Source organism: Jaculus jaculus, chromosome 1 (assembly GCF_020740685.1).
Source record: "Jaculus jaculus isolate mJacJac1 chromosome 1, mJacJac1.mat.Y.cur, whole genome shotgun sequence".
Taxonomy (NCBI): Eukaryota; Metazoa; Chordata; class Mammalia; order Rodentia; family Dipodidae; genus Jaculus; species Jaculus jaculus.
The window spans coordinates 150844103-150867857 of NC_059102.1; the positions used below are offsets into that span (position 1 = coordinate 150844103).

General features: G+C 48.2%; 1 protein-coding gene and 1 long non-coding RNA gene across 2 annotated transcripts in view; one reads left to right on the forward strand and one right to left on the reverse strand.

Moving 5' to 3' along the window:
• Positions 1-8961, forward strand: part of Ubac1 (UBA domain containing 1) — a 31274-nt gene extending 22313 nt beyond the window's left edge. Inside the window, exon 10 of the mRNA XM_004654087.2 lies at positions 8422-8961. Within this exon, the coding sequence (XP_004654144.2) occupies positions 8422-8537 (116 nt within the window). The 3' untranslated portion in view covers positions 8538-8961. The remainder of the gene's footprint in view (positions 1-8421) is intronic.
• On the reverse strand, positions 1675-23377 carry LOC123457764. The gene is made up of 3 exons (XR_006635142.1): positions 23166-23377; positions 6651-6801; positions 1675-2007 (listed from the first exon to the last, which is right to left on the reverse strand). It is a non-coding gene; the product is annotated as an uncharacterized LOC123457764 (long non-coding RNA).
• Between the last annotated feature and the right edge of the window lie 378 nt (positions 23378-23755).

Here is a 23755-nt window from a genome sequence, read left to right on the forward strand (position 1 = left end):
AAATCTGCTGGCCTGGGTTCAGTTCCCTAGTACTCACATAAAGCCATGTGTAAAAAGTTGTACAAGCATTTGGCATTCGTTTGTAGTCACAAGAGACCTCACCCAGATATGTACAAATGAATTAAATTAAAAAAATAAAAACAGGTAGTCAGCAAGGCATACCATTCAGTAAAGCAGTATACTCAGCCATGGTGGTGGTACACACCTATAAACTTGTACTTAGAAGGCAGAGGAAGGAGAATTTCAAGGTCAAGGCCAGTCTTAGGTATATAGTGAGACCCTATGTCCCTCCCTTCTGTAAAACCTCCAGGTCAGCACAGTCATCCTTCGACCACTGTCTAGGGAGGTTGTTTCCAGGATTCATGGGTGTTCAAATCTGCAGATGCTCAGGTATCATGAAATAATACAGTTTGCTGTGGTGGCACACATCTGTAATCTGAGCAGTTAAGAGGCAAAGGCAGAATAATCTAAGTTCCAGGCTTGCCTGGGCCACATAGTGAGTCTGGGGAGGTGGCACAGTCATTAAAGTGCTGGCTGCACAAGCCTGAAGATCTGAGTTTGGATCCCCAGCACCTGTGTAAAAGCTGGGTGCTGCAGCACATACCTGTAATCCCAGCCCTGGGGAGGTGGAGACAGGAGGATCCTTGAGGCTGCTGGCTGGCTAGTCTAACCAAATCAAGTAAGCTCCAGGTTGAGTGAGAAATGCTGTCTCAAAAAATAAGGTAGAGGGCTGGAGAGATGGCTTAGCGGTTAAGCGCTTGCCTGTGAAGCCTAAGGACCCCGGTTCGAGGCTCGGTTCCCCAGGTCCCACGTTAGCCAGATGCACAAGGGGGCGCACACGTCTGGAGTTCATTTGCAGAGGCTGGAAGCCCTGGCGCGCCCATTCTCTCTCTCTCCCTCTATCTGTCTTTCTCTCTGTGTCTGTCGCTCTCAAATAAATAAATAAAAAATTAAAAAAAAAAAAAAAAGGTAGAGCTGGGCGTAGTGGTGCATACCTTTAGTCCTGGCACTTGGGAGGCAGAAGTAGGAGTATTTGCTGTGAGTTCAAGGTGAGCCTGGGACTACAGAATGAGTTCCATGTAAGCCTTGAGTATGGTGAGACCCTGTCTTGAAAAAAACAAACCAAAAAGATACATAGAGAGCAGTTGAGGAAGATACCCAGCGCAGGCCTTTGGCCTCAGTGCACACATGTACACACACATGAACACCCATACACATATACCACACTCACAAAAAAGGCACAATATATGCTTATGATCTCGAGATTTCTTATAACCCTGTGTACGGTGTGAATGTGTGGATTTGAATTGTTTAGGGAATAATGACAGGAAAAAAGTGTAGGTGCTAAGTGAATATGCACATTTTTCCCCCCTGAATTTGTTTTTTTTTTTTTGAGATGGGGCTGTGTAGCCCAAGCTGGCCTTGAGCTCATGGTCTTCTGGCCTCAGCCTCCTGAAGGGTGGAGTCACAGGCTTATATCTCTGCTTGTACCCGGCCTTTCACAAGTGGTTTGGTTCTCTGTTGTGAGTATGGAAGGCTGGCAGTCCAGTGCTTCTGAAGACCTGTCATTCCTTGGCTTTTCTGTAGAGTTTTCCACATTTATGTCTGATTAGTCTGTCACTTGCCCCTGTCATATTTATAGAATCACTTTCAACAGCTTCTGTGACTCAGCATTGTGTCTTCTGTGACCTGTGCCATCCAGTGGGGCTTGGGTTGTTTCCTGTACAGAGAAGTCTCTCGTCCCTGTCTCGGTGCTGCACACAGATGTCGGTTCCTGTGGTCTGCACATCTAGGACTCTGGGTGGGCATTAGGGAAAGGCTCACTACCTGGAGGCTCAAGAGTCCCTGTGGCTTCCTGGTCTTAGGATGCTTTTCTCAGAAGCAGCCCTCAGGCTCTGCAGGGCCTTGCACCGAGCTTCAGGTCTCTTCCTTCTGGCTGTGCTTCCTTCTCATTTGCTCACTCTGAGCTTTATTGTCTCTCGTTGCATGTGCTCTTCCAGTGCGGACCTTTGGAAGAGAAAGAAATGTTGAAAGTTGTAAAGTTTCTCCTATCTTCTGTAAGTTTGTTATCCTTCTGGAAGTGTAAGTGTGGTACATGTGGTATGTGTGGTATAAAGGAGGGAGTTTTGGGCTGGAGAGATGGCTTAGCGGTTAAGGCACTTGTCTGCGAAGCCTAAGCACCCATGTTTGGTATTGTTCCAGATGCACAAGGGTGAGGCAAGCACAAGGTCGCACATGCCCACTAGGTGGTGCAAGCATCTGGAGTTCAAGTGCAGTGGCTGAGGCACCAGTTCTCTCTCTTTCTCTAAAAACAAACAAGCAAAAACAAAACCAAAAAACAGTGTTTCCCCTTTGCCTTCTGTGGTACTTTGCATGCATGCCCCCATAGACTCAGGTGTTCATTAAAATTGAGTCTGCAGGGGCTGGAGAGATGGCTTATGGGTTAAGGCGCATGCCTGTGAAGCCTAAGGATCTAGGTTAGATTCTCTAGGTCCCACGTAAGCCAGATGCACAAGGTGTCACATGCGTCTGGAGTTTGTTTGCAGTGGTTAGAGGCCCTGGGGCACTCATTCTCTTTTTCTCTTCCTCCCCTTCTGCCTCTTTCTCTCTCTGAAATAAAAAAAGTAAATAAAGTATTTTAAAAACTTGAGTTTGTGGCTTCAGCGCCTGGCAGGCAAACTCTTGCTACAGAGGGTCGTGTCACTGGGGCAGACCTGAGCTGCAACCCAGAGTATGCACAGAGGTTTGAGCTCTGGCGTGGGCCCTGCTTGCTACTTTTTGGTGTTTGCTGGCTGGTGGTAGTTTCTCTCTCTGCTTGAACTTATGAATGGGAGTCAGCGTCTTCCTCCATGGATGGAACTTCCCCTGAATTCTGTAAGCTTGAAGTAAATCCTTTCCTGCCATAAAATGGTGTTAGCTTTGGTTGGATGCTTGTACCAGTGTCATAAAGTTGGCTGCTACTCACTCTGGGCTAACAATTGAGGCTGTGTTTTTAGTGAGTTTGTTCAAGCACCCACCTCCCACGCCCCCATTCTGTTTGTAGACTAGGAAATTAATAGTGCTGTCTTAAGGTCTTCGTAGGGGCCTTTTTCTTTGGTGTTGGCCATGGAATTCAGGGTCTCACATGCTAAGCGTACACTCATCACCGAGGTATATCCCGGCCTCAGAGGCCTGTTCTCATGGATTTTCTTTTGGAATTTTGCTGTGGACATTGTTGCTTGTGGGTTCATTTGTTTTAAGATACATTTGGTCAGGTGAAAGATGCTCTCCTTTCCCTTTAGTTCAATTTGTGTCTTTTTTTTTTTTCTAGGTAGGGTCTTGCTCTAGCTCAGGCTAACTTGGAACTCACTATGGAGTCTCAGGGTGGCCTTGAACTCATGGTGATGCTCCTACCTCTTGCCTCCCGAGTGCGGGGATTAAAGGTGTGTGCCACCACGCCTGGCTCCAATTTTTGTCTTTTAAACTTGTGTGGTTGAGTGATGTCACATTAACTTTTCCTAGGAAGACATGAGCAAACTTCTATAACCCCAAATAGGGCACCAACAATAGAACAAAGAAACGGTTCCACTCAATGTAGCTTAGTGAACCAGTGAATTTATTGGGGTTTCTTGTAGAGCACAGGTAAGAACTTACTTAAAGGACTCAAAGCAGCTGCATTCCCAGAAAAGCCCACCTGGGTGTAGGTGACAGCTCAGCAGTCTGCATCCCTGGTACTCACTGCACAATCTGTAGGCAGTTTTTCTGGTCAGAGAATCTTCTTTCTTCCCCAGCAGTTGTTTTCTGCTTCTATAACCTGTGACTCATTCACAGAGCAGAGCATCCCATGTGCACTCAGTGTACTGACAGACTGAGCTGGCTTCAGCAGTTGAGGGCCCGAGCTCTGAACAAGACAGCTGGAGTCATTTTACCAGCTGTGAAGGCTTCATGGCCACCAGGTGGCCTGGCTGTCCTGGGCTGCTTCGCCTTGCTCAAGCTTGAGCCAAACATTTCTAATTGGGATTTTTTCCCCCCCTGAGGTAGGGTCTCACTCTAGCCCAGGCTGACTTACAGTTCACTGTGTAGTCTCAGGGTGGCCTCGAACTCATGGCGATCTTTCCTACCTCTGGCTCCCAAAGTGCTGAGATTAAAGGCATGCATCACTATACCTGGCTAGTTGTGATAATTTTGAATATTTTTATTTATTTATTTGCAAGGAGAGAGAGAGAGAAATAAAGACTGAGAATGGTTGCATTAGGGTCTCTAGCCACACAAATTAATTCCAGACGTACTTTGTACATCTGGCTATATGTGGGTGCTGGGGAATCGAAACTCAGGCCATCAGGCTTTGTAATCAAGCACCTTTAGCCACTGAGCCATTTCTCCAGTTCCTCTAATTACAATTTGAAAAACAATTTAATTTGTTTGCATGTATGTTTATGGGTGTACTAGAGCCTCTTGCCTCTGTAAATGAATGCCAGGTGCCAGCACTACTTTTTGTATCTAGCTTTATGTAGGTGGCTGGGGAATGAAACTCAGGCCTGCAGACTTTGCAAGCAAGTGCTTTTAACTGCTGATCTATCTCCCTAGCTTGTTGTTTTCCTGAGACAATTGTTTTCCTGAGGGAGCTAACCTCAAGCTCCCAGCATAGGTGAGGATGATCTTGAACTTCTGCATACTCCATGTCCTTAGTGCTGGGGTTATAGGCTTGTACTGCCACATCTCTTTTTGTTCATGTGTGTGTGTATTATGGGCACACATGTGTGTATGCAGGCAGGCATGCATGTATGTCTATATTTAGAGGCTACAGGTTGATATTGAGTGTCTTCCTTTCGCATTCTACCTTGTGTATTGAGATAGGGTCTCTCACTCAACCTGGAGATCACCAGTTTGGCTAGACTGGCTGGCCCACAAGCCCTAGTGATACCTTGTGTCTACCTCCCCAGCTCTAAGATCATAGGTGCACGCTCCATCCCAGCATTTTTGTGTGTGCTGGAGATCTGAATTGAGATCCCCATGATTGCCTGACGAGCACTTGACCTGCTGAGCCATCTCTCCGATCCCACACCCAGTTGGATGCAGTGCTAGGGACTGAAACCTGGGGCGTGGGCATGCTAGGCAAGCACTCTACTAACTGTGCCTCTGATAACAATTTTTTAAAAATGACTTATGTTTTAGCAGAAATCTGTTCATTACAGAAAATTTGGAAAATGACAAAAGCATGAAGAAGCAAGTAGAAGTCACCTTGAACCATGAGTGCCCTTGCTGTGTCCCCTGCTCTCTGTTCTGAGATGTTCTCTGTAGCATGGTTGGCCTCACACTCACAGCAGTCCTCCTGCCTTAGCCTCCCAGTGTGGGCCCTACAGGTGTGTGCCACTGGACCTGGATACTGCTGCCGCTTTTTTCTTTCTTTTTTTTTTTTTGGTTTTCTGAGGTAGGGTCTGACTGTAGTCCAGGCTGACCTGGAAATTCACTATGTAGTCTCAGGATGGCCTTAAACTCATGGCCAGTTCTCCCTCCTCTGCCTCCTGAGTGCTGGGATTAAAGGTGTGCACCACCACGCCCAGCTTCTGTGCTTCTCAGCTGAGTAGTACTGAAATACAGTGTGTAGGACCTTCAGAAGAAAGTCCTTGCTCAGATGTCTACTCATCCATGCAGTTTTTCTTGGTTTTGTTAAGCGTTCTGTTCCTCTGGAATTTATTTTCTGTTTGCTAAGTGATGGGAAGTTGGATGTCTAGCTTGTGTCTGGAACAGTTTATTTTAAAAAAAATTTTATTTGAGAAAAATAATGAATGAATGAATATGGGTGTGCCAGGCCCTCTAGTCATTGCAAACAAACTGCAGACACATGTGCCACCATGTACATCTGGCCTTATGTAGGTACTGGGGAATTGAACCTCAGTCCTTAGGCTTTGCAGGCAAGCACTCCAACTGCTAAGCTATCTATCTCTTCAGCCCCTGGAATAGTTCATTTTTTTATTCTTACTCTACAGTTTTTTTCTTACAGATACCAAGTTGGCAATCTAGAGGTTCTTTTTTTTTTTCTTTTTTCTATTTTTTGAGCCAGTGTCTTTAGTCTAGGCTGACCTGGAACTCTGTAGACTGGGCTGACCTCAAACTCACAGCAGTCCTTCTGCTTCAACCTCATGAGTGCTGGGATTATAGGTGTGAGCCACTACGCCTACCTTTCCGCAGATTCTCTTCTGAGGTCTTGCACAGGTGTCTAGAGGATGTTGATCTGAAGAGCAGTCACCTAAAACGGAATGCTTTAGGGCCTGGCGGAGTGTCACAACACGCACAGCACAAACTCAGCTTCATAGCCAGGGGTGGTGGCGCACGCCTTTAATCCCAGCCCTCGGGAGGCAGAGGTGGTAGGATTGCCATGAGTTCAAGGCTACTCTGAAGCTACATAGTGTATTCCAGGTCAGCCTGGGTTAGGAGACCCTACCTCGAAAAAATAAATCCCCTTCCTCCCCCCCATTAGCTTCATGCAGAGCTCTGTGTGACCTACTCAACCCTGACTAGCAGTAGCTCCTGAGGCACTAAGGGTAAGCACCCTAACCCAAACGTTTGCAATGCCAAAGGTTCTGATTTTGTTTTGACCCATGAAGTCTCTGGGAATATTCCGAATTCTGCTAAGCCTCAGCGGAACCACTCTTGTAGGGACTACTCACCAGGAAGCTTTTTCTCATGGCCTGCAGACTGGGTCAGTATGTCTTGATATGGCTAGGCAAAGGCATCTGACCTGTCAGAGACAGATGTCATCCTGCAGAAGACTCCCTCTTTTGGTGGTTGGGTGACAGGGCTTCTTTCCAGGAGGCACTTCTGGGTTTTGGGAATAATTTTGTAAAACTGTTTAGAAAATCAGTTTTCATTTTGACGAAGTGCTTCATTCTCTTTTTTTTTTTTTTTCCCCGAGGTAGGGTCTCACTCTAGTCCAGGCTGACCTGAAATTCACTATGAAGTCTCAGGATGGCCTCTAAATCATGGTGATCCTCCTACCTCTGCCTCCCGAGTGCTAGGATTAAAGGCTTACGCCACCACACCCAGCTTCCTTTTTTTTTTTATTGTGTGTGACATTAGCAATGGAACTCAGCCTCACACATGCCAGGCTCTACCACTGAGCTTTTTCCTTGGCCCACCATGATATTTTGTTTTCTTCCATGGTATTTTTTTTTTTTTTTTTCAGTATTTCAGGGTAGGGTCTCACTCTGGTCCAGGCTGACCTGGAATTCACTATGTAGTCTCAGGCTGGCCTCGAACTCACGGTAATCCTCCTACCTCTGCCTCCCAAGTGCTGGGATTAAAGGTGTGTGCCACCATGCCCAGCAATAATAAAAAATATTTTATTTTTATTTATTTGACAGAGAGAAAGGGCGGGGGGGGGGGGAGAAAGGGAGAGAATGGGCGCACCAGGGCCTCCAGCCACTACAAATAAACTATAGACATATGCTCCACCTTATGCATCTGCCTAATGTGGGTCCTGAGAAATCAAACCTGGGTCCTTTGGCTTTGCAGGCAAATGCCTTAACTGCTAAGCCATCCCTCCAACCCGTCCATGGTAATTTTTAAAATATTTTATTTATTTATTTATTTATTTATTTATTTGAGAGAGAGGAAGAGGGGGGCGGAGAGAGAGAGAATGCATCAGGGCCTCTACCCACTGGAAACAAACTCCAGATGTGTATTCCACCTTGTGCATCTGGCTTATGTGGGTACTGGGGAATTTGAACCTAGGTCCTTAGATTTCACAGGCAAATATCTTAACCACTAAGCCCTCTCTCCAGATATATTTAATGTGGTGTTTAAAATAATCTTTGGGGCTGGAGAGATGGGTTAGTGGTTAAGGCACTTGCCTGCGAAGCCTATGGACTCATGTTTGACTCTCCAGGTCCCATGTAAGCCACACACCCAGTCACACAAGGTTGCACATGCATACAAGATGGCACTTGCATCTGGAATTTGATTGTAGTGGCTGGAGGCCCTGGCTTACCAATTTTCTCTCTTTCACTCTCACTTTATTGCACAAAAAAAATAAAAGGCCAATCTGTAGGGTTTGCTTCAAAAAAAAATCTGTTTCGTGGTATTAGATCTGCAGGAGAACTTTTGCACCCGTGTCCATTCTGCATGTGGCCATTGCCTTAGTGTGGGTGAGTGGGAAAGAGGGTTGCTGGCTGATGATTTTCAGCCCTAATGTTGCTGCTGGGAGGCTTTCCAGAGTAAGGGTGCTGTGAGCACAGATGGACACCCCTTCCCCTCCCCGTCAGATGGGCCATGTGATTTGTTATCATGGGTCAGGTACTTTGTGGTCTTCAGGCTGAGCACTAGAGTCAGCAGTAGCTCTGTGTGGCCCTGCTCCCTTTCATTACAACGCCACTGAGGAAGGTCACCCTAGGCTTGCGTGAGTGTTGGGTTCTGGTGTGCAACTCTGCTGTCTCCCTACAGCATTTGAAGACATGTTGGAGAACCCACTTAATAGCACCCAGTGGATGAATGACCCAGAGACCGGTCCAGTCATGCTGCAGATCTCTAGAATCTTCCAGACGCTGAACCGCACGTAGGCCGTGCCTCCATTTCCCTTGGCTGTGCAGCTATAGCGGCCTCCCCAGCGCTGGGCAGAGGCCTAGCCGAGATCTGCCCAGAAGCCACCTTCAGCACTGGGCTGGATTGCAGCTGCAACGGCTTGCCCTCCCCGACCTTACTGCTTATCAGCTTTTGCAACAGTGGTAAGGCCGCAGTCCTAGCTTCTGACAGGTGTTTACAGAAAGTGGCTGTTGCACTGGGAAGGTGAGAGATCACCACCCCTTTCCCTCCAGATGCTCGCTGGCTCCTGAAGTGCTACTTGAATTGACCTTTAGGCATTGCTTGTGGAGCCCAGTGTTATTTGAAAGAAGGCATGTTCCAATCCAAAGTGTTATGTCAAGTGTGCTAATTTAACCAGAGTGACTCACAAATGACTTCTTTAATAAACAAACCCTTTTCCTATTTTTTGTCTTCGTGTTACTGAGTGGCAATAAGGGCATCATGTGCTCTCTGAATTCTCTTGGGTTAAACGCCTCTGCCTGTGGGAGCTATCTGCTACTCCGACACTGTGTGGCCGCTGAAACCACCCTGGTGCTGATCTCAGGTTTGACTTTGGGGCTGTATGTCACTGGAACCAAGCCTTTATTACCAGGTACAGCTTGTGGAACTGGACAGGTACCTCTTGTCTCTGGCAGCTTTACTTTTCTTATTTTCCTTAAATGTTTTAAAATGAGAACACGAGTTTTCCATTCTGTGAACTCTGCTCAGTATTATTGCGTAAAGCCTTCAGGTTGTGTTTCAGCTTCTCTTCTGTAGCAGTCATGTTTGTTTACCCTCTCAGCTCAGCCATAGCCTTCACTGTTACTTACTCTATTTCAGCTGACTCTGAATGCTTTAAGACCATGATTCTGAAAAAAACTGGGCGTGGTGGCACATATCTTTAGTACCAGCACTCGGGAGGCAGAGGTAGGAGAATCACCATAAGTTTGAGGCCACCTTGAGACTACATAGTGAAATCCAGGTCAGCCTGGGCTAAAGTGAAACCCTACCTCAAAAAACCAAAAAAGAAAAAGAGCTTACATTGCTGCTGGTCCCACAACAGGATCTGACAGGTTGAAGAGTCATGGCTAAAAAGTCCTGAGGAACCCTAAGGGCTCTAAGAATGCTCCTGATGCTGTGGACCATGTACTCTTTGCCCAGGATCTGTTTGGGGACTGTCCTCTTACCGTGACATGAATACCCATGGGGTGGCCAAAATGATGCTGCCTCATGTGGTAGTTTGCCCTGAGAAATTAGCAGGAGCTGGTTCTGGAAATGCCATCTTCAGAGAAACTGGACTTCCTGCTTGCGTTGACTGGGTCTGAAAATGTGTTGCTTCCCTGATGGCCCGTGCCTTCCCCTGCACCCTTCAGTCCCAGACTTGGTGCAGTAGGATCTGATTCCCCCAAATTCTGACTTCTGGTAAGTGTGGGTCAGTGGTTTAATTAAGTGTGGCTTTTTATACACTGGAGTTCTGGCAGGAGCCACAGTGGTTGGTAAACATGTATGTAAACCACACCAAGCCTGCTTGCTGCACTGGGGGTTCAGCAAAGTGACTGTCCTGGGGCCACATGTCCACATCTGCTGTGTCCACAGGGGGGCGCCAAAGGCCTTGCTGTAGTGACACTTAGGCACAAGCGCCTTATGAAGGTTCAGGAGACAACTGTCCATCCTGTAGGCTTTGTTTAGGGCCAGATTGCCTGGAAGATGTAGCACGGATTTCTTCATTCTGTATATGGACTTGAGTTGGGAGCTGTGATCTAGAGAGAGGAACATCTCTCTACTGGGTCTCTAGGGGACTGGGTATAGGGAGAGCTTTGGGAGTCTGTGGCCCACAGCCTTCAGGGCAGGTCTGTGCTGGTTCAGGACTAGCCAGGCTTGGTGGTGTGAGAAACACTCAGTGTAATGGGTGGCTAGGAGCTTGTTGGTGTTAGGGACTGCAGGATCTGTGTCTTCCAGGGCTGAGACTGTTGTCCAGAGGGCAGTTGGATCTCACCATCTGGGATCAGGTTGGATGGGCTCAGGTTAGCCTCTTGACTAGTGTAGATCCTGTGCCAGAATTTACTTTAAAATTTTCTGTAGTGGGCCTGAAGTTCTGTGATCACAGAGTTAGTTAAAGAATACCTGTGTGAGCCGGGCGTGGTGGCACACGCCTTTAATCCCAGCACTCGGGAGGCAGAGGTAGGAGGATCGCTGTGAGTTCGAGGCCACCCTGAGACTACATAGTTAATTCCAGGTCAGCCTGAGCTAGAGTGAGACTCTACCTTGAAAAACCAAAAAAAAAAAAAAAAAAAAGAATACTAGTGTGAGCTGAGCATGGTAGCACACACCTTTAATCCCAGCACTCAGGAGGCCAAGGAAGATCACTGTGAGCTCAAAGTCAGCCTGAGACTACACAGTGAATTCTGGGGCAGCCTGGGCTAGAGAAAGATTCTGCTTCAGAAAAAAAAAAAAAAAGCAATTAAAAACTCCCAGTATGCTCTATCATAAGGTGGTGGTGTCCTCAAAGTGACAGGTTTCTAACTGGCTCTTGAAGATAGGCATATTAACAGTGGCCCTTTAAGATGTGGGTAGGGATCTTAATAATGGAGGACACAGAGACTACTTTGGATGGTCCAGGCTGAGGGCTGAACCACAGGACTGCTCCTGAGACTGGTATGACCATCCTCAGGCATGGATTTGAAGGGCAGTCCCCAGGAATTACAAGGCCATGCGCTGCTTCTGCTGGCTTGGCCATCTAAGGGTTGCTGAAGAGGTGAAGGGCAGCTCTGTCTCCTCCAGGGGTGGCCATATTGTCCAAGGGACCTGGCCAGATATAGGGATTTCCCTTGGGAGTCATGGAGCAAGGATAAGGGGTGGGTGGAAAGGAATGCATGAGGCCCTGGAGCATGAACCATACCCCTCCTGTTCCAACTAGTCTGCGGGCTTTATGTCCTTGTTAGGGCCTTGCTGTACCTGCCCTGTGTGGCCCTGGCCTGGGGTTCAGAAAGTAACTGTCCTTGTACCCTCTGAGGCCAGCATGGCAGTGATGAAGCTGCTCCTGGGGCCCGGTCCCGTTTGGTTGTACACGGGCCTCAGTGTGCCATGGGGATCCAGATGGAAGGTGCCTGACGCCTGCAGAGCTGCCTAGGTATACGAGTAGGTGTTAGAGGGCAAAGGTTGTGTGTGTGTGTGTACACACACCCTGGCAGGCAGGTAAGCCTGAGTGGAAGAGGAGAACAGAAGGACTTAGGGAGAGATGGACTTCAGGTGAGGGAGGTTCCTGGAGTTCTGTGTCCAGAGTAACCCTGACAGCAGAAAGGGTTCTCTTCATGACCAGAAAGCTTGGGCTGTAGTATAGGACTGCCCTGCAGGGTAGTGCACCCCACCTGTGGCCACTGCACATTTCCTTCGCTCCATCAGTGTGGCTGATCAAAATGCAGAACACAGCTGGCAGACGATGCAGAATACTGTCTCTGGGCAGATACCCAAGAGAAGTGGAAGCAGGCTCTCAGTTACTGGCATACTCCATGTTCACAGCAGGAGTGTTCTCAACAGCCCAGAGGTGGAACAACTCAGGTCCACGATCGGATGATGCTCAGCCTTCATTCAGCAGGAAGGAATGGCTCAGCTGCTGTGAGGACCCAACCCGGAAGAGCCAGTCACAGGATAAGTCCTCTACAAGTCCACTTCTGAGGTTGCTACAGCTCACAGAACCAGGCGGGAAGTAGAGGAATCCTTGTTTCCAGTTTCAGTTGGGATGGGAAGTTGTGGAGAAGGACCTGGAGAGAAGTCTGAGAGCTGCGGATGGATTCCTACTCAGATGTGGATCCACACTGGCCTACTGACACCTATTTCAAGTCCAGTGTGGGTCCCACAGAAGTTTGGATGTATCTGTAGTCCATGGGGACCTGATTTCCTTGGGGCTGCCCAAAGCCAAGCCCTCAGTCAATTCTGCAGCATTTATCCTTCTCCCACACCCAGAAGGTCCTGAGGAGGTGGTGTGAGCAGTGCCGTCATACTTGTGTCCCAGGGGCAGATGGAGTGGTGTGGCCAGAGCGCCTGTGTAGCTGAGAGACCTTAGACTTGGACTTGGGGTGACAGGGACTTGGTTTTCCCGCCACTGTCCGTATTAAGGCATATCCACCCAGCCCCTAACATAAGGCTAGAACCCAGGGCTGGTGAGGGCGATCATACTGCTATGTCCTTGGCTTGGGCTGTGTGGGTCACAGCATCCTAAGGAGAGTATCCAGGGCACTCAGCCTATTCTGCAGTTGTTGGTAGCCCAGTGCCTGTGCAGGAGGGGGTTCCTGGAGGCTGGACATGCCAGCCACTGGACAGTGGGTCCAGAGCTAGGGTAGGGCCATAGATATCTTCAGGGAGCCATGACCTCACATGCAGGGCTGCACAGAAGCTTGGGCACGATACCTTGTCTCCTAAGCACCCGATGGCCAGGCAAGCAGATGTGGGAGAAGTTCAAGCAGAGGATGGGAGCAGGTCACGCGGGACAGGGCTTGCAGGGCTGATCCTGCAAGGTGCAGTAGCAGGTCACTACCGTGGAAAGGTCAGGCTAGACACAAGGTGGAACTCGGGTTGCCTATTGAGTCCTGGGTGACTCAGAAATCTCCTAACTGTCATTGTTGGTTTATGACCATGCATACCCAACTAACTCACATGTAATTTTCTGTCAAGGGACAACCTGAACTTAATTAGTTCATTGAGTTGAAATTAAGGTAGCATTTTCTCCTTGGGGGAGTGGTGAGGCAGCCTTGTGCCTTGTTCTTACTTGGCAGTGCCAGTCTAGGTGGGTGGCCAGGGCTCTGCTAGAGTTGCTCTGGATCTTTAAATTCACCTCTAGTGAGTTTACCCCTTAATGCCCCAATAAGGGCTCCCAAGCTGGGACAGTCTGCACTTTGAATGGGACTGTCGGTAGGGTGCCAGTTTTTAAAAATTAATTAATTAATTAATTTGCAAGCAGAGAGGTAGAATGGGCACACCAGGGCCTCTAGCCACTGCAGACAAACTCCATATGCATGTGCTAGTTTGTGCATCTGGCTTTACATGGTACTGGGGAATCAAACCCTGGTCATTAGGTTTTTCAGGCAAGTGTCTTGACCACTAAGTCATCTCTCCAGCCCCAGTTTTTAACTTTTAAAAGTTGTTCATATACCTGAATCCCAGCACTACAGCTTAAAGGAAGTGAGGCAGGAGGATCATTAGGTCCAGGCCTTCCTGGAATATTCATAGTGAGACCATATCTCAAAACAAAAACAATCAAACAAACAGAAACCCCAAACCAAAATGGGCTAGAGAGATGGCTCAGCTGTTAAGAATGTTTCCTGCTCAAACATGAGAGCAGGAGGGGACCTGAAGCCTCGGAGTCCAGTTCCCCAGAACCATGTAAGTGGCTGAGCATGGCCATGCATGTGTGTAACCCCAGTCCTGCAAGGAACAGAGACCTGAGAATCACTGGAGATTTTGAAATCACCAAAAAGCTTCAAAATCAGTGAAGAGATACTGTCTCAAGAAAACAAGTGAAAAAGCAGTGGAGGGAAACACCCAGCATTCTTCTCTGGCCTTGGCACATGCACAGTGTGCTGTATCTTACACACACACACCATACCCACCACACATGCAAAAAAGCCACAAAAATAATTTTAAAAGTTCATGTTCTCTCTCCCTCCTTCCCCCCTCCCCTCTTTCTATATAGTTAAAATGAAAAGTGGGGGCTTGAGAGACGGCTTAGCAGTTAAGGCACTTTCCTGTGAAGCCTAAGAACCCAGGTTTGACTCCCCAGGACTCACATAAACCAGATGCATATAGTGGTGCATACATCTGGAGTTCGTTTGCAGTGGCTAGAGGCCCTGGTGTGCTCATTCTCACTTTCTCTCAATAAAGTTAAAATAAAAAGAAAGTTTGTGAGCTGGGGAGATGGCTTAGAAGTTAAAGCACTTGCCTGCAAAGCCTAAGGATTCAGGTTCGACTCTCCAGGTCCTAGGTAAGCCAGACGCACAAAGTGATGCAAGCGCAGGCGGTCACACATGTACATAAGATGGCACACATGTCTGGAGTTTGACTGCAGTGGCTGGAGGCCCTGGCATTGCCAATTCTCTCTCTCATAAAAAATTTTAAAAAGTTTGTGTTGAGGAAATGATTTCCTTAACTTTTTGTAGAGGTCAGAGAAGAACTTCAGGTGCCCTTCTCTGATGTTCATTTATGCTTGTGCTGTTTTTCTTACTTATTTGCAAGGAGAGAGAGGGAGGGAGGGAGAGAGAATGGGTATCCTCGAGGCTCTCGCTGCTGTAAATGAACTCCAGATGTATGTATCACTTTGTGCATCTGGTATTATGTAAGTACTGGGGGATTGAACCTGGACTTGCAGGCGTTAGAAGCAAGTGCCTTCACTGCTGAGCCAGCCTAGAGGTGCTGGTTTTGGTTAGGAAGCTATAGTGATTCTCTGGTCTCTGCATCCCACTCGTCTCACTGTGGGCTGGGGTTATAGATGTGTGTGGCCATATCCAAATTTTTTAAAAAAATATTTTACTTATTTGAGAGAGAAAGAATGGGTGTGCCAGGATCTCCAGCCACTGCAAATAAGCTCCAGACACATGTGCCGCCTTAACCGCTAAGCCATCTCTCCATCTCACACCCAGCTTTTTATAGAGGGTCTGGGGAGTCAATTTGTGAGGTGTTAGGCCCTTCTCAGTCCTTATGCTTAAGTGGCAAGCACTCTTAAGCCCTGAACCATCTCCCTAGTCCTCTTCCTTAACCTTTTTAAAAAATACTTTATTAGGGCTGGAGAGATGGCTTAGCGATTAAGCACTAGCCTGTGAAGCCTAAGGACACTGGTTCAAGGCTCCATTCCCCAAGACCCACGTTAGCTCCAGATGAACAAGGGGTGCACACATCTGGAGTTTGTTTGCAGTGGCTGGAGGCCCTGGTGCACCCATTCTCTGTCTATATATAGCTGCCTTTCTGTCTGTCGCTCTCAAATAAATAAACAAAAACAATTTTTAAAAATACTTTATTAGCCGGGCGTGGTGGTGCACACCTTTAATCCCAGCACTCGGGAGGCAGAGGTAGGAGGATCGCCGTGAGTTTGAGGCCATCCTGAGACTACATAGTGAATTCCAAGTCAGCCTGAATTAGAGTGAGACCCTGCCTTAAAAAACAAACAAAACCCCCCACACTTATTTATTTATTTGCAAGCAGAGAGGGAGAAAAGGACAAGGGGCAGTAGAGGCACGAGCCATAGCCTCCAGCCACTGGAAATGACAAAAGTGAGTGGGTGTGAGAGCAGTGGAGTGTTCTTCTGTCACCCAGTGTTCTGCTCTGGAAGCCATCACAGATGGACATACCCTGCCACAGGCTGAGAAATGGCATTCTGACAGTCACCTGAGTTATTTCTTCAAGCTGTGTGTGCAGGGGGTGCGACCAGAGCTGTAAACAGGACAGAGTCTATGTTCCTAGATGACAAGTGAGGTCAGATTTGTGTTACGCTGAAGCCATATGCTCTAGGAACCAATTCTGAGGGGTCCACTCTGGTTTTGGGGGAGTCAATGGAGGGTCAGAAAACTGTACAACTTTGATATCAAGTATGTTGTGGCTGAAACAACCTGAGTTTGCCTCCAAGGTTTGTTTTATTTACTGGCCGGATTTGTCACTGCAGTTGTGGCCTAGCAGTTAATTTTGAGCTGTAGCTCCACCCTCTGCTGTCTACCCAGTGCCTCTTCTCCCCTGACTGGCACCCAAAGCAGCTGTACCTGTGTGTACTGTAGGTGTAGTGCAGTGTGTGCATGTGTGGCATATGCACATGTCTACGCAGATGCATTTTCCTTGTGTGCAAGGGCCAGAGTAGAACATTAGGTGTCTTCCTCTATTGCCCATCTGCCTATTTCCTTAAGACGGCGTCTCTCAACCCAGAGCTGCTGTTTTTGGTCATCAAGCCCCAGTGATTCTCTGATTTCTGGCTCCTGGAGGCCTGGGGTTACAGATGTGCATGGCCACTCCCAGTTTTATGTGGATCTGGGGAATTTAACTTGGGCCGCCTCAGGCAAATGCTCTTACTTGCTGAGCCATCTCTCCAACCTAGCTGTCTATGCCTTAAAACAAAATCCAACAAACAAAAAAACCAGCAAAAAATAACTTTTGAGAAATAACCTCTAGTGCCATAAAACTTATCCTTTCAAAGGGTACGATTCTAGTATTTAGCACGCTTACTACCTCTGTTTAATTTTTTTTTTTTAAGAGAGAGATTATTTATTTATTTATTTATTTGAGAGTGACAGACACAGAGAGAAAGACAGATAGAGGGAGAGAGAGAGAATGGGCGCGCCAGGGCTTCCAGCCTCTGCAAATGAACTCCAGACGCGTGCGCCCCCTTATGCATCTGGCTAACGTGGGACCTGGGGAACCGAGCCTCGAACCGGGGTCCTTAGGCTTCACAGGCAAGCGCTTAGCCGCTAAGCCATCTCTCCAGCCCCTGTTTAATATTTTTAAAAACATGTTTTATTTACTTATTTATTAGAGAGCACAGGAGGGAGAGAATGGGCATGTGAGGGCCTCCTGCCACTGCAAATGAACTCCAGATGCATGCACCACCTTGTACATCTGGCTTTATGTGGGTACTGGGGAATCGAACCTGGGTCCTTAAGCTTTGCAGGCAAGTGCGTTAACCATTAAGCAATCTCTCCTGCCCTAGTTCGTAAGTTTTCATCACCCAAGCACCCTGTGCCCACTAGCCTGTCAACCCCAGCCTGCACTGGCCCTACTTCCTCTGGCAAGTCACATAGATGGACTTAGCAGTGTGTGGAGTTGTGTGTCTGCCTTTTGCTCAGTGCCAAGCTATGGAGGCTTATCCACAATAGCATGGGAAGGCTTTGTTCTACAGAAATTCAGTACTCCACCACTGACCTAATTCCTTCAAATCCTATTCCTTCAGGTGGGTGGACCCCAGTGGTTATCCTCATCTCTCAGTGGGCACTTGGCTGTTTCTGTCTGGTGGCTGGTGTGAGTAAGGGATGAAGATGCTGTTCGATGCTCCTTCCCCTGCAGGATGCAGGTGACCAGCACCAAATCACTCAGCCTTTTCTATGACATACACCTTTTGGGTCATCTGGTAAAACCACAGACAACACCCTTTTTGAGATAGGGTCTTAGTATAGGACATAGGCTGGCTTTGAACTTTCAATCCTCCCCAGTGCTTGGATTACAAGGAATATGCCATCCCACTCAGCAAATTAAAAGCCAATTTAGGGCTGGAGAGATGTCTTAGTGGTTAAGGCATTTGCCTGCAAAGCCAAAGGACCCAGGTTCGATTCCCCAGGACCCACGTTAATCAGATGCACAAGGGGGCACAAGCATCTGGAGTTCGTTTGCAGTGGCTGAAGGCCCTGGCACGCCCATTCTCTCTCTCTCTCTCTTTCTCTGTGTGTCAAATAAATAAATCTAAAATATTTTAAAAGCCAATTTATTTTTTTATAATTTCTGTGGTGCTGGGGATGGAACCCAGGGCTTTCTGAATGCTAGACAAGTGTTCTACCACTGAGACACATCCCCAGTCCTATTTTTTTGATTGTGTTAAAATGCATATTAAAATGTTACCATCTTAACTATTTTTTGGAAAGGGGGGTGGGGGACAAATGAAAATAATGGGAGTGTACTGGATTGTGATCAAAATATATTAGGTGCATGTACTGCCAGTAAAAGTTGTTTTTTTTTTTTTTTTTTTTTTTTTAAATACTAGTTCTGGAATCCAGGCATGGACAAGCCTTTAATCCCAGCACTTGAGAGGCAGAGGTAGGATTGTTGTGAGTCCAAGGCCAGCCTGAGACTACACAATGAATTCCAGGTCAGCCTGGGCTAGAGTAAGACACTACCTTGAAAGACAAAACAAATTCAGAAACAAAAGCACTGGAGAGACACTCAGTGGTTAAGGGTGCTTGTTTGCAATGCCTGATGGGCCAGGTTCAATTCTCCAGTATCCATATAAAGCCAGATGCACACAGTGGCACATGTGTCTGGAATTTGCAGTGGCAGAGGCCCTAGCATGCCCATCCCCTCTCTCAAATAAATAAATGAATAAATAATAAAAAATTTAACAAATAGTAAAAGGTTGACCGTGCCTAAGGAATTACACCTAAGGTAGCACGTGTGGATATGTACACATGAGGATGCATACACGCAGAGATGATCTCTAACAACAAAAACAAGCCTAACACCTAGACACGTCTGGATCTCTCCAGCATGTCAGAAGCTGACTTAGCGTGCGGCTCTTGCAACCCTCTACTCTCCGACTCTGTTCATTCTCTGTGCAGTCTACTATTGGACCTCAGGCCAGGGTCTCCCACCTGCTTCTCACCCATGTGGCCCAGTGTTGCAACTGACCCCCACACGTTCCTTAATGGTTTTGCCCTGGTCAAACCCAGTGGCTGCCGAGTCTTCTCCCAGGTTCTGGCCTCCTGTACACTTACAGGATGTCTTAAGAGGCAGGGAATGCTGCCAGCATCATGTTCTCCATAAGCCCACACAAGAGGCTCAGGCCTCTTCTGTTCAACCTAAAGTACTTCTTACTTCTATCTGCACAGAGCCAGTTGGTGCCCACCCCAGCTCACTGCTGCCACCAAGGAGGCCTAGCCTCCCCACTAAGCTCCTGCCCAATGATCTAATGTCAGAGCTCTCCCTTCTGTGCCACCAAAACTTCCCTCTGCTGCCTGCCCTGGTGGGTGCCCCCATGTGGTAATCTTGTCCATCTTAAAACAGGCTCAGTTCTCTACATCATCTGGCTCTCCTCAGTCACAGCCCTCCAGTCCTCTGTTCTCCTGCACAGCAATTGTACTCCCTGCCTCTCCTTGGGCACAGCCTTGGTTCTCTGCTCTTCTCTACCTCAAAACTTCTGGAAGGTGTGCATAATGGTTACTCTGGTCAACTTTATGGGATTAAGAATGGCCTAGGAGAGAAACTTCTAGATGTATTTGTGGGAGCATTTCCAGAGACGTTTAACTGAGAAAACCCACCCTGAAGGTGAGTGGCACCATCCCATGGTTTGAGGTCCCAGACTAAATAAAAAGGATGAGTAAATTGATCATCAGAATTCATCGCTCTGCTTTCTGATTGTGGGCACCATGTGACCAATTGCTGTGCCATCCTACTACTATGCCTTTTCCACACAATGGACTGTTACTCCCTCAAACTGCAAGCCAAAATAACTCCACCATCCCTTAACTTGCTTCTTGTCAGGTATTTGGTCACAGCAATAAGAAAAATTGTGAATGGTTTCTCAGAAATCCAATCTCAGACAATCAGCAATTAGTAAATGAGTGACCTCGCAGGAGAAACTCCAACCAGAGATTCATACAGCTGAAAGGGGTAAGGAGTACTTGCTGTTTATTGTCAAGGTTATAGGTAAAAAGTTCAAGTAGTAGATAACTAAGTAACTTTTAAAGAGAGCAAGCATATCTGGGGATTGTTCTTAAAGGCTAATAATCACGGGGGTTTAAACATTCAAGAGAGCAGTGTGCTTATCCTATCTAGAGAAAAGGCAAGGGGGAATCAAAAAGGAATTTTTGTTGACACCTGGCTGGACAGGCAACTGGCATGTAAACTTAAAGCAAAACAGCAGAGAATGTATGGAGAACAGCATACATAAAATGAATAAAGCCTATCTACTGCTGGAGACTAGCATCACGTCAGTAAGGCATGGACAGAGTGGGTTAAAAGTTCTACGTTAAACCCCAACAAAAAGTAATACAGAATGTGGATCCTCTTTGGGAGGATTCCTGTCCCATGCTGTCCCCACTGTTCCATAAAACATCACCAGATCCGAATCTCTCCCCAATCTACTCAACTCCCCTGCTCTGAATTTCCCCCTCCGATTGAGGATAACATAAAACTGCTTATGTCCATGGACTTAGATAAAATGGTCAAATTCTCAAAAGACACAAAGCACTGAACCTAAAGAAGAAACAGACATCTGAACAGACCTACAGCAAGGGAGAGAGTGAATGAGCTATTAACAGCCACTCACTAAGCCCAGACCTAGGAGCTTCAACACAGGATTCTATCAGAGTTCCTATCAATTCTTCCAAAGAATCCCAGAGGAGCTAGGCATGGTGGCTCATGCCTATAATCTCATTATTTTGGGATGTTGAGATAGGAAGAATGAGATCCTGTCCCAAAAATCCATACCCAACAAAAATTAAAGAGGAGGGCTGAGCTGGGTATGGTGGCACACGCCCTTAATCCCAGCACTCAGGAGGCAGAGGTAGGAGGATCACCATGAATTCGAGGCCACACTGAGACTACATAGTTAATTTCAGTTCAGTATGGGCCAGAGTGAGACCCTACCTCAAAAAAAAAAAAAAAAAAAAAGAGGAGGGAACCCTTTGAATTTACTCTATGAAGCCACTAATAACCTGATACCAAAACCAGACTCAGATGACACAAGAAAATGTCAGCCCAGTATCTTACTTTATTTATTCTTTTCTTTCTTTTTTTTTGGTGGGGGGGGGGGGTTTGAGACAGGAACTCACTGTAGCCCAGGATGAACTGTAACTCACTCTGTAGCCCCAGGTTGCCTCGAACTCATGGTGATCCTACCTCAATCTTCCAAGTGCTGGGATTAAAAGCATGAGCCACCATGCCCATCCAGAGCAGTATCTTAAGAACCTACAACAAGGGCTGGAGAGATGGCTTAGCGGTTAAGCACTTGCCTGTGAAGCCTAAGGACCCTGGTTCGAGGCTCGGTTCCCCAGGACCCACGTTAGCCAGATGCACAAGGGGGCGCATGCGTCTGGAGTTCGTTTGCAGAGGCTGGAAGCCCTGGTGCGCCCATTCTCTCTCTCTCCCTCTGTCTTTCTCTCTGTGTCTGTCTCTCTCAAATAAATAAATAAAAAATTAAAAAAAAGAACCTACAACAAAACAGCCATAAAGTAATATAGGTATGCATAAAAAGATTATATACTGTGACCTTATATCAGAATGCAAGGTGGATCAGCATCTGAAAATAGGCTAATATGATAAGCCATACACGGAATGAAAACCTTATATGATCAACAGGTACAGAAAAAGCCTGGGCAGAAATGCCACACTAGCATGATAAAAACAGTCTACAAACCATGACTAATGGATTTCCTCAGCCTGATAATTACAGAGCACCTATGAAGAAACAGTATCCAGCATCAGTCAGTGGGAACTGGATGCTTCCTTCAGATCAAGGACATCTCTCTCCTCCACAGGCACTGGAGGCTCTAGCCAGCACAGCCAGGAAGCAAGAAATAAGAGGGCAGGCTCTCGACTCACAGAGGACATGTCTGTATTTAGGAGTCCACAGGGGATCCACTGAGAAACGATCTGAACCAGTGAATAGGTTCCATAGGGCTGCAAGACACAAGCTTGTACACCAGTCCCTACCCCTCTCCCCTCTTTCTAACCCACCTGGCCTGTCTGCCATGGCCTTTCCTCTGGCTTCTCACCCTCTTGTCCCACAGACTCCCTTGCTCCAGGGCTTTTAGACTCTGGTTTCACTGTTTCTTACACAGTAGCGCTTGGGTCTGCCTTCTAGCACACCGCTTCCCAGACAGATTCACCATGTCCTTCCTCTCTCTGCACAAATGTCCTCATTTTAGGCTTTCTCTGGCTGCCCCGTTCTACCCACCTCTTAGTGTGTGTTTTTTGTTTGTTTGTTTTTAATTTTTTGAGACAGGCTCTCCTGTAGTCCAATTTGGCCTCCAACTCCCTATGCAGTTGAGGATGACCTTGAATATCTGAGCCTGCCTCCAACTGGGCTTACCAATTTGCACCACACCTGGTTTTAGGAGGCACTAGGGATTGAACCCAGGGCCTGTGCATCTTCAGCACTCTACAACTAAAGCAAAATCCCCAACCCTTGTTTATTTTGAGACAGGGTCTCATGATGCTAAACCTGGCCTTGAACTCCTAATCCTCTAGTTTCTACCTCCTAAATTCTAATTACATGCCTATGCACCATACTCAGCCTTATCTACCTCCCCCCCCCCCCCCCCCCGCCTGCCCCAAGGTAGGGTCTCGCTCTAGCCCAGGCTGTCCTGGAACTCAGATCAATCCTCCTACCTCTGCCTCCTGCTAGAATTAAAGGCGTGCGCCACCACCCCAGCCTCTTATCCACCTCCTTTTTTGTTCTTGGTTTTTCGAGGTAGGGTCTCACTCTAGCTCAGGCTGACCTGGAATTCACTTTGTATTCTCAGGGTGGTCTCAAACTCACGGCAATTCTCCTACCTCTGCCTCCGGAGTGCTGGGATTAAAGGCGTGAGCCACCACGCTCGGCTTCTTATCCACCTCTTGATGTGGGCTGCACACATACTTTCCCCATCTGAAGGACGGGTCCACTCCAAAAAAGGCCTTCCCCCCCCCCCCCCCCGGGTAGACTGGCTGTTAAGCACCCTACAGCCGGGGGCTGGTGTGTCCCCTCTCGAGGCGCTCAATTCTTGCTGGCCTCCTGGGGCAGGTGCATGCACTCCTGCAATGCCCCAGGCCACACGCCTAGAGCGTGAGAGGTTTTCCAAGATACTCTCAGCCGGCCCTAAAAATTACGGACTGGCCCCAAGCTGCGTTGGTCTTGGGCATCCACGCTCCTCCTCCAAACCTAGGCTGACGAGCAAGCTAGTGCCCACCTGGAGGGCTCCCAGTGCGGCTGGGGTGTCCCCCGGTTGCTCCCCGGACGCGGTTCCCGATTCCCTTGCGCTTCGACCTCCCGGGGCAGCGGGGTTCAGAGGTCGCTGTCGGCAGACGCAGGGCCTGGCTTCTCTGGATTTGGGGGTCCCGCGTGGGGCAGCTGGGGACCTACGGGGCACGCCGAGCCAGCTGCACAGCTGACCGGGAACGTCGGTCAGTGGCTCTCGCCAAGCAGAAAGAGGCAAGGGCGTGGAGCAAACCTAGCGCGCCCGGGAAGGATGCCACCAACCCCCGGGGAGCCGGCCGAGGACCGGCCCGCCGCGTCGGGGGAGGGGGCGGGGCGACGCGGGGAGGCGTGTCCACCGCGCCTGCGGAAAAGGGCGGGGGCCGCGGGAGGCGCCAAGTGCGCTTGCGTGACGCAGCGGCGGTGCGTTCGCTCCCCACCCGTTGGCCGCCGCCTCGGCCGCCGCGTCTCCCGGGCTGCGCACGCGCCGCCGCCGCCGCCTCCTCCCTCCTCCTCCTCCTCCGCCGCCGCCCCCGGCCCGCTCGTGTCCCGGCCCGCCCGCCTTGCCCACCCGCCCGTCCGTCC